Source organism: Panicum hallii, chromosome 2, assembly GCF_002211085.1.
Source record: "Panicum hallii strain FIL2 chromosome 2, PHallii_v3.1, whole genome shotgun sequence".
Lineage (NCBI taxonomy): Eukaryota > Viridiplantae > Streptophyta > Magnoliopsida > Poales > Poaceae > Panicum > Panicum hallii.
In genome coordinates this window covers 57,153,640-57,163,287 of record NC_038043.1, presented here as the reverse complement: position 1 = coordinate 57,163,287, position 9,648 = coordinate 57,153,640, and the positions used below count along the sequence as shown (strand labels likewise).

The 9,648-nt window shown below is 52.7% G+C and overlaps 1 protein-coding gene across 2 annotated transcripts; it reads left to right on the top strand.

Annotated features, from left to right (window-relative positions):
- Positions 1-4,962: 4,962 nt before the first annotated feature.
- Positions 4,963-9,156, top strand: LOC112881398 (zinc finger CCCH domain-containing protein 53-like). Of its 2 annotated transcripts, none has more exons than XM_025946059.1 (9): positions 4,963-6,316; positions 6,394-6,579; positions 6,677-6,862; positions 6,994-7,073; positions 7,167-7,403; positions 7,498-7,609; positions 7,762-7,992; positions 8,082-8,166; positions 8,308-9,156. In XM_025946059.1, exons 1-8 carry the CDS (start codon positions 5,331-5,333, stop codon positions 8,119-8,121), a joined length of 2,058 nt encoding a protein of 685 aa, XP_025801844.1. In that variant the 5' UTR covers positions 4,963-5,330; the 3' UTR covers positions 8,122-8,166; positions 8,308-9,156. The 2 variants fall into 2 exon arrangements, with proteins under 2 accessions (XP_025801844.1, XP_025801845.1); XM_025946060.1 differs by having other exon boundaries at positions 4,964-6,316; positions 7,765-7,992.
- Positions 9,157-9,648: the final 492 nt, after the last annotated feature.

Here is a 9,648-nt window from a genome sequence, read left to right as displayed (position 1 = left end):
TTATCCACCTCTGCCATTATAAAAATAAACTAAAGTAACTCCCTAAATGTTTATCTAAATTACCTACATCTGCCACTGTAAAAATAACCCCCTAAATTTGCACATAAATTATCCAACTATATCATTATTAAAAGTTAAAGTAACCCCTAAATCCGAATCTTAATTATATAATTATAACAAAATATTAAAGTGCACCAATATAAAATTATAAATTACTATTTCTATCATTATTAATATACTATTTATGTTATTATTTATATAAAAATACCACCCACAATATGTGTCACCATGTATCCATGTGAGACGAAAGAGATAAGAATACCAATTCACAGACAAATGGTTCGACTGAATATATATCAAACACACATAGATGTGTGATGCAAAATGAAATATATTGCGACTAGATAATGATACATATGTATTTTAAGCATATGTTAGAATATTTGATAGGTGAAAGAGGGCGTGAGATAGATAATTATAATTATTAGTTATGAGCTTTATTTTTATATTAGTTCTAATTAGCTCGTGTAGGAGTACGGATTGGTAGGCTAGTGGGCCTGTTTGGCATAGCTTCTCAACCGCTTCTGAACAATTTTAAGCTGTGTTGATGGCCAAATGCTAAACTTCTTCCCCGCTTCTCCCACCAGCGCTTCCGCCCCTCCTTCGCAAAACGCGGGTACCGTCAGCAGCGGGAGCGGACCGGCTTCTACAGCTTCTCGGCCTCCGCCCCCCGCGCCCTTCGCCTCCCGCGCCGGCCTCCGGCCCCCCGCGGCGTCCGCCCCCCGCTCGCCCTCCGCCCGCGCCGGCCTCCGCCCCGGCGCCGGCCCCCCGCGCCCTCCGCCCGCGGCCTCCGCCCCCCGCGCGGGCCTCCGCCCCCGGCGCCGGCCCCCCGTGCCCTCCGCCCGCGCCGGCCTCCGCCCCGGCGCCGGCCCCCCGCGGCGTCCGCCCCCCGCGCGCCCTCCGCCCGCCCGCGGCCTCCGCCCCCCGCGCGCCCTCCGCCCGCGCCGGGCTCCGCCCCCGGCGCCGGTCCCCTACGGCCTCCGCCCCCCGCGCGCCCTCCGCCCGCCCTCCGCCCGCGCCGGGCTCCGCCCCCGGCGCCGGTGGGGAGGCTGTCGGCGGCGGCGGCCCGCGCCGCGGCGAGCCAGGCCCAGAGGTGGGCCACGAGCCACGGCGAGCCAGGCCCAGAGGTGGGCCACGAGCCACGGCGAGCCAGGCCCAGGGGATGGCCATGGCTGCTGGCTGCCTCCCTTCGCTCTGCCCTCTGTTTTTGGTTTGCTTTGGCTCTCCCTGAGAGCTGGCGAGTGAGTGGACATGATAAGTTTCAGCTGTGCCAAACATGCCACAGACCAGCTGCTTGTTTAACCAGCTGCTTCTCTGGACAGCTAGCCACCAGCTGGCTTCTGTGCAAATTTCAGCTGCGCCAAACAGGGCCAGTATAGTAATAGCAGGGAATTGAAATGGGCTCTGTGGCAAACACAATAATGCAGCGTGCATGGTCCCCGGCCTCGATCGGCAGGGGCAGGCAGCGGGGTGCTGCGGCAACTTGCAATTGCGATGCAGCCGACCAGCAGAGGGCAACGTTGCTTTGCTCGGTCTACATATTCTGGTCATCTGATCATGGACGGACAAGTAAGGCAATAAAACAATAGCCACCTTATACATATATAGGCTTTAGCCGCTGGTGATTACTAGCAGATCGATCGGCAGTGCCGTTGCTTTGAGACGTTTCTGTGCTATGGTTGGTTGGGTTGGGTTGGGTTGGGTGAGGATCGGAGGAGGCATTGCTGTGGCTTGCTCCCTCCTCCTAAACATGCATGTGTTGTGTCCGGCGGTGTCCACGTACCACCGGTCCTTGCACGCTCTTTAACGGCCACATAAATGGCGCAACCATCCCACACGTGCCGTGTCGCCCGCATGTAAGCTCTAGCTAGCTTGTTTACTACTCCAAGCTAAGCAGCAGCAGGTAGCATACAGTTAGTATATTGATTGATTACTCAGCAGAGCCAGTTAACCTAATCCATCTCTCCATCTGTCTAGGTTGGGGGCAGCCATGCAGTGCAATCCGGGTGTTGATTTTGTCTTGCGCGCTTGGCTTGGCCCATGCTTGCTATGGGTAGGCCGCTATGCCCGCACCGCACGGTGGGTGAGGGAGGGCACGGGATCCAACTCTCCTGCATCTGCATGCATGTGACCATCTCAAACCGGTTTCCGCCTGCTCGATCTCTTCGTGTCCTTGATTGCTTGGTAAAATTGGAATTCCATTCCAGACCAACGCAGCAGCCTGCTGTATTATTATTAGTCTAGGAAATGAGTTTGTTTGAGTTCTTGGTGACGGTTTCATCTTTGACTGCTGGATTCTACTACTACATGCATCATGATGAAGAGCCCAAAGCTGAAGACCATGCTCAAAGCCTCAAAGGGAATCTTACTATTACTATTACTAATTGAGGCTTCTTCTGAAGCCTTCATGTGAAGCCACCTAGAATCTTAGATGGACACTCTAAAAAAATAGAGAAATTCTTAGAAAAATAAGAGACATCTGGCTATCAACCGGACAACTCTAATCATAATAGATATTGGATCTATTATCTTTCCTAATAAATTACTTGCCGCTGCCATTATAAAACTAGACTAAAGTAACCCTCTAAATATGTATCTAAACTACCACCTCTTCCATTATAAAAAAAAATCTAAAGTAACCTCTAATCTTCGTGTAAATTACCTACCTACGCTACAATAAAATAATGCAAATAACTCCCTAAAGTTACATATAAATTATTCAATTACATCATTATTGAAACTTGAAGTAACCCTTAATTCCGAAACTAAATTATATAACTATAATAAAATATTAAGTTGCACCAGTATAAAACTCTAAATTACTACTTCTATCACTATTAATATATTGTTTATGTTACTGTTTATATAAAAATACTACCCACGATATGTGTCACCATGTATTCATGTATGGTACAGGAGATAAGAATACCAATTCATAAATAAATAGTTCAAATAAATATGTATCAAACACACATGGAGGTGTGAGGCAAAATAAAATCTATTGCAACTAGATAATGATAAATATGTATTTTAGAGTATGTATTAGAATATTTAATAGATGGAAGAGGGTTTGAGGTAGATAAATATAATTATTAGTTATAAGCTTTATTTTGTTATTAATTTTAATTGACCCGTGCGGAGATCGATAGGCTAGTAAGCATCTAATCCTTCAATGAAAAGAAAGTAGTAATAGGCATCTACGATACAGAGGACTCCAACTAGGCGACAAAATTAACATACGGCATGTGCTACGATGGAGGACCGTCTGTCTGCTGCTCGATCTGTTTTGGGCAGGGACGCGACTAGGTGACATGAACGAAAGGATTGGCACGCAGATTGTGTCAGTTGGAATGATCTTCAACTCCCTTTACTTTCACTTTGTTTTTTCGAAAGCTCTCTACTTTCACTTTTTACTCCTACTCTAGAGACTCGGATCGGAGTTTGTTCGTATGATGATTCCCGGTTGATGATCTAGCTGTAGTATCGACGATCCACATGTTGCTGTGACGTGCAGCGCGCCCTTTACGACCTTCATCACGAGTACGTCCAGACGCACACAAACACAGGGCGCTCATTCATCAGCTCTCCATCGCTAGAGGTGAAGCTGAATAGTAGATAGATCACCACATGGTGCACTGCATGCAACTCTCTGAGTCGGACTCGGAGCAGCAGGCGGCGCGCGATCGATGCTCCGCTGACACACCAAGATCGACAAGGTGTGGAGGCAACGAGATGGAAAGCGTCCCGGTGCACCCAAGCCAGCCCAACCAATGCCGACGTCTCTGCCCTAATCGACAGCCGGCAGCGGCCGAAACCACCGCAAGCTCGGAAGCTCCCTCCTTTGGTCTGGCCGTGTGGGCACCAGAAGGCATCCGATGTCGTTGCGGTAAAAAAGCTCAAGCTCGGAAACTGAAACTGGAAATGAACCCGATCGAGCCGCGGAGCGTGTGGGTAGAAATAGAATAGACGATGGTTGCCTGCCACAGCCAGCGCTTTTCCCTTTGCCGGTCCACGACCACCTCGTTACGCACGGACGGACGTCCACTTGTGCTCACGTGATTGGCCGCATCAACCTTAACATCCACACGGACGGGGGGGCTCTGAGGCTGACAAGGTGTAAATCGAAATCCAGGTTACATGCACCCAGTGTATGAATAACGCCCAAATTAACTGCTTCTTTCTATTTATTCTACTGCTGTGCTGTAATGTCAAAGCATGAACCCTTTTTATTTATTTTTACAAGAAAAGAGAGAAAGAAAACGATGATTCCACCTGAGCATCAGAGGCTATTCAGAGCATGACAAAAGAAAGGAGCATCATCCCACGCAGGTGCATCGCGCAGCGTGCCCCGGAACGGCGCGAAATCCGTTGCATGGCACGCACTGGAATGAGATTTGTTTGATGTTTTCCGGTAGCTTTGTCTGCACCCATCCTCCTCTTTTCTTTCTTTTTTCATTTTCCCCATATAACAATTGTTGAATTGGAAGATCATGAGGCCACGTCGCTGGCTGTAATAAACGTCTCGAGGTGGTACTTGTAGATGGATAAAAGAAATACGCGTAAACCCTCAAAATAACCAAAAAAAGAAGAAGAAGCTGTTGTTTTCGAAGTATGGATCATGTGCTGGTAATGGATGTGGAGGAACCATCAGAGTAGTCGCAGCAGCAGTGAAAAAAACAAGGGCAGAAAAGAAAGGGGGCCAGGCCAACACGGTGACAGAGGCGTGGATCGAGTTTTATATGCTGGGGGCCACGGAGATCCAGATCTATCCGCTCCTCCCCCCGCGCTCCGCAACCAACAAAAACCAAAACAAAAAGGAAAATGCTCCAAGACCAGACCAAATTCCGCCGAGTTTCCGCAAACCACCCTGGGGAAATCGGAATTCGCGTCGCTCGGTCCCTCGTCCCCTCGCCGGGGCCCCGCCCCCTCCATCCCGCGAGAAAGCTCGAGGCCGGCACCGAGAGGAAAGGAGCTTATAGATAGATAGCGATGCAGGGCGACGTGCGCACTACGCCTGGCTCCCGGCAGAGTAGCGTAGCATAGCTTGCCCGCCGCCGCGACCTCCGGGCTTCGGGAAATGGAGCAGCCGCTCACTGCCTCACTGGCGCCGCACCAAATGAAGCTGCTTTCTTGAGCTCCACCAAGTTGCTTGCTCTCTTGCTGTGAACAGCACCGAACAGAAGAGGTCCAAGAACGCAGCGCGGGAGGGAGAGAAGAAGCTCTCGCTCGTGCTGTGATCGCTTGCTTCCGGTGGAGTCGAGCCGCTGGCCATGGACGCCTACGAGGCCACCAAGGTGGTGTTCTCGCGGATCCAGGCGCTGGACCCGGACCACGCAGCCAAGATCATGGGCTTCCTGCTCATCCAGGACCATGGCGAGAAGGAGATGATACGCCTCGCCTTCGGCCCGGAGGCGCTGCTCCAGACCGTCATGGCCAAGGCGCGCAAGGACCTCGGCCTGCTCCCGGCGTCCGGCCCGGCCACGCCCACCTCCGCCGCCGCCGCGCACTCGCCGTTCCTGCTTTCGCGCCAGAACTCCGGCCGCTGCGGTGGCGGCGCCGGCACCGCGCCCTCGCCGCTCTCGGTGTCGTCGCCCTCGTCGTGGGCGCCGCCGCCCGTTTTCTCCAGGAGCAACAGCGTAAGCAATGGCGCGGCGGAGGAGATGGCCGGCGTCGGGGAGGACCTGATGAGCCCGGCGAACGGGAACGGCCCGCCGTCGCCGTTCTTCGGCGCGCCCGCCGGGGACCCCCTCCTCGACGAGCTCCAGCTGCAGGAGCAGCTCGCGTTCCTCAACGACGCAGGCGCGGGGGCTGGGCACCAGCTGCCCCTGTTCGACGGCACCGAGTGCCGAAGCCCCAGCGCTGGCGACGGCGGCTTCTTCCCGTACGGGGGCCTCGGGTGGGCCAACGGCGGCCCCGGGCACCGCCGTAGCTCGTCAGTCAGCGAGCTCTGCCTCGGCGGAGCCGACGGCCTCGGCTGGAAGCCGTGCCTGTACTACGCCCGCGGGTACTGCAAGAACGGCAGCGCTTGCCGCTTCGTGCACGGCGGGCTCCCCGACGACGCCACCGCTCTTGCCGGCGCGAAGATGGACCCCGCCACCATGGAGCAGCAGTGCCAGGGCATCCTACTCCGCTCCAAGTCGCAGCGCCTTGCTGCCGCTGCCTTCCACTACTCCCCAACAGGCTCGCTCCCTGGCTCCCCGTCCGCGGCCAGCAAGTGCCTCAGCTTGCTCCTGCAGCAGCAGAACGAGAACCAGAGGTGCCACCCCGTTCTTGCCATCTCCCAGTCACTCTCTCCACGCTCTCCCGGACTCACGATCTCTCCGATTCTTGCAGGGCGGCAGCTGCAGCGGCCGCCGCAGCGCTGATGCTGGGGGGCGACGAGGCGCACAAGTTCATGGGGCGGCCGCGGCTCGACCGCGCCGACTTGGCGAGCATGATGAACCCCGGCTCGCGGCAGATTTACCTCACCTTCCCGGCGGACAGCACGTTCCGCGAAGAGGACGTCTCCAACTACTTCAGGTAGTCTTCCACCTCGTCTGCTCTGCTCTGGCAGCTAATCATGCCGGAATCATGCATGGTCTCTGACGCGTGCGCCGGCTCCGGCGAACTCCTGCAGCATCTACGGCCCCGTCCACGACGTGCGCATCCCGTACCAGCAGAAGCGCATGTTCGGGTTCGTCACCTTCGTCTACCCGGAGACGGTGAAGCTGATCCTGGCCAAGGGCAACCCGCACTTCATCTGCGACGCGCGCGTCCTCGTCAAGCCCTACAAGGAGAAGGGCAAGGTCCCCGACAAGTACAGGCAAGCCGCGCTCCCGCGTCAACGCCATTTGCCTTGTGCTTCCGGCAACTGCAGCAGCGACGCCGTTGCTCTAGCCTCTAGGCTTTTCGCTCTACAACACCGTGACCAATTGCTCTGCTGTTGCTCTGCAGGAAGCAGCAGCTGCAAGGTGAGAGGGTGGATTTCTCCAGCGGGTTAGATGCCAGAGACTCCTTCGATCTGCACCAGCTCGGTAAGGCATTTCAACATCAGCTCCGATCTCCATGTTTAGTTGATGATTGGTGCTCCAATTGATCGAGTGTGCTATGATGATGGATGCTGTCAGGTGCGAGGATGCTGCAGCACTCCAACAGCGCCAACGAGATGCTGCTGAGGAGGAAGCTGGAGGAGCAGCAGCAGCAGGCAGCCGAGCTGCAGCAGGCGATGGAGCTCCAGAGCCGGCGCCTGATGGGCTTGCAGCTGCTAGACCTCAAGTCACGCTCGTCGCCGAGCCCCATCGGCATGCCCTTCAGTCCCACCCGTGTTGTCGCCTCCCCAACCGTCGAGTCGCCGCCTGATTCCGGTACGACACAACAGCGCCATTTCACTTGCCGGCATGGGTTGAGTGAGTTGCTGGTGATATTCGCCGTGCTGAACTTACTGGATAATTTCAACAGTCGATCAAGGCAAGGGCAGTAGCTTCCTTCTTCCCCAGAGGCGGGCGGTCAACGGAGGCGATAAGGAGGAATCTAGCGGCGAGGCGAGCCCGAACGCAGACAGTGACCAAAGGTGGAATTAACGCTAAACAAGTCATTATCATTATCACCATCATTTGTTGCGTCCCATCACAAATTTGCTTTCATCCAGCAACGCGGAGAAGCAACATTTCACCAACTGATCTTTGGGCACACTTTTTTAACACATCGTATTGTTCTCCTCAGCAGTGCGGAGCATAACCTGCCGGACAGCCCGTTCGCGTCGCCGACCAAGTCGACCGCAGCATTTGCTCATGATCCTTTCGCGCCCACGGAGTCGGAGATCGCAGCGGCAGCCTCTCCCGGGCGCAACGCCGCCTCCTTTGCCGGCATCAGCAATGGTGGCCTGACTAGCCATCTCAGGCCCTCTGCCCTGGACATACCTTCACCAAAGCCATACTTCTTCCCCATGTCCAGGTATGCAATGTTTTATCGCAATTTGTGCGAATCTATCTGTGCGCCATGATTTTCTGAATGCCTGAGGCGCATCATGCAATCTGTTGCAGGCTGTCCTCCGATCACGGCGCCGGGGCGATCGGGATGTAAAGTTGTCCTCAATGGGAGGGAGTATGATACTACTGGCTAATCATAGTAAGCACTTCATCGTCTTCCTTTTGTGAAAGCCCATGGATCTCAAGCACTCAGCACCATGCTTCCAAAATGATATGCTTTTCAGATGTGGAATGATGGTGTTCTTACTTTCGTTTTGCCATTCTGCCGTTGATCCTGCAGGAATACTAGATGCAAAGAAAGAAGATAGTGGAGTATAGGAAAAAGAATGGGGAAGTTGCAGCATAGTGTTAGTTCAGTTCCCTTTTTTTCTTTTTTACTTTCAAGAGTTGATAGACTTTATGAAACAAACCACAAGTAGGAGAAGATGCCAGGCATGGCCACAAGCTGGGAAGCAGCTAGCAGCAACAGATTAGTGGTCTCCTATCCACATTACCATCTGCATTACTACTAATTACTACCACCAATTACCATTAGTGTACTTACCATTTACCACCACCAGTGTCCAGTATTGATGTGTTACTACCACAGTAGGACCTAGTAGCTCCATGATATGCTACTGCTACAACAGCCACTAGTTCATACACTTGATAGCACTAGGTGTGATGCTTACCAACCACAAGAAGATGAATACATGTAATGTAACTCTACTAGGGCCTGCCTTGTTTGCTTGCCTGTGTGCAAACAGCCATGCATGCAAGGCAGTGCACAGATGTGACAGGCTTGGAGGAGGTTGGTCCCGTGTGGTGTATTGTATGTAAAAAGATCTCACAAGATGAAGAAACAAACGAGTGTTAGTGTAGGGGTGTGATTGAAGGACCACCCTCCAGAGTCTGCTGATGCCGAACCAAGCTGTTTGTCAATATAGGGAGGAGAGGTGTCAGCGTTGTTGGCTGGGTGGGGGGTTGTTCGTGGTCCATCCCCTCTTTCAGCAGATGCAGCTCACTAGAAAAGAAAAGATGTTTTTTATTTTTCCTCCTTTTTTTTTTTTACTTTTGCTTCTGTCGAATGAATCTACTGTAGTGACAGTGTTGTTATACAAAGGAAAGAAAGTCAAAGATATGGAAATAATTTGCTCTCTGCATCTATGGTTTATTTGCCGGTGCCTTCATCCCCAAATTCTTATGCTAATAGGCCTCTTCACTTGTCCAATTTTTTTTCTTACTGTAGCAAGAATGCCTGGTTATACAGTAATAGGGCTATTAGAATGAGTCGTTGCTGCTCTGAGGAACGCAACGCAACGAAACGAAATATTGGAAAAGAAAGATGATTGGTGCTGGGTATAGTTTTGGTGCTTTTCTCCGTGGCTGGCAGCGCACAAACCCAACCCGGGGATGCTTTTCTGAGGGGACATGCTTTCGGGGATGCCAGGCTAGTGCGATGCACTCCGGTGAGGTGAGGTAAAATCAGTCGCCGGCGTCCACATCTGAAGATCAGAACGAGATGGATCTGAATACGACAGGTAATGTTACAATAGCTCAGGCCCTGAAAAAGAAGATACCGCCACAATTATTTCCTGAAAACCATCTTCAGAGTGGTCAGCTTCAGTTCAGCACTGCTGGT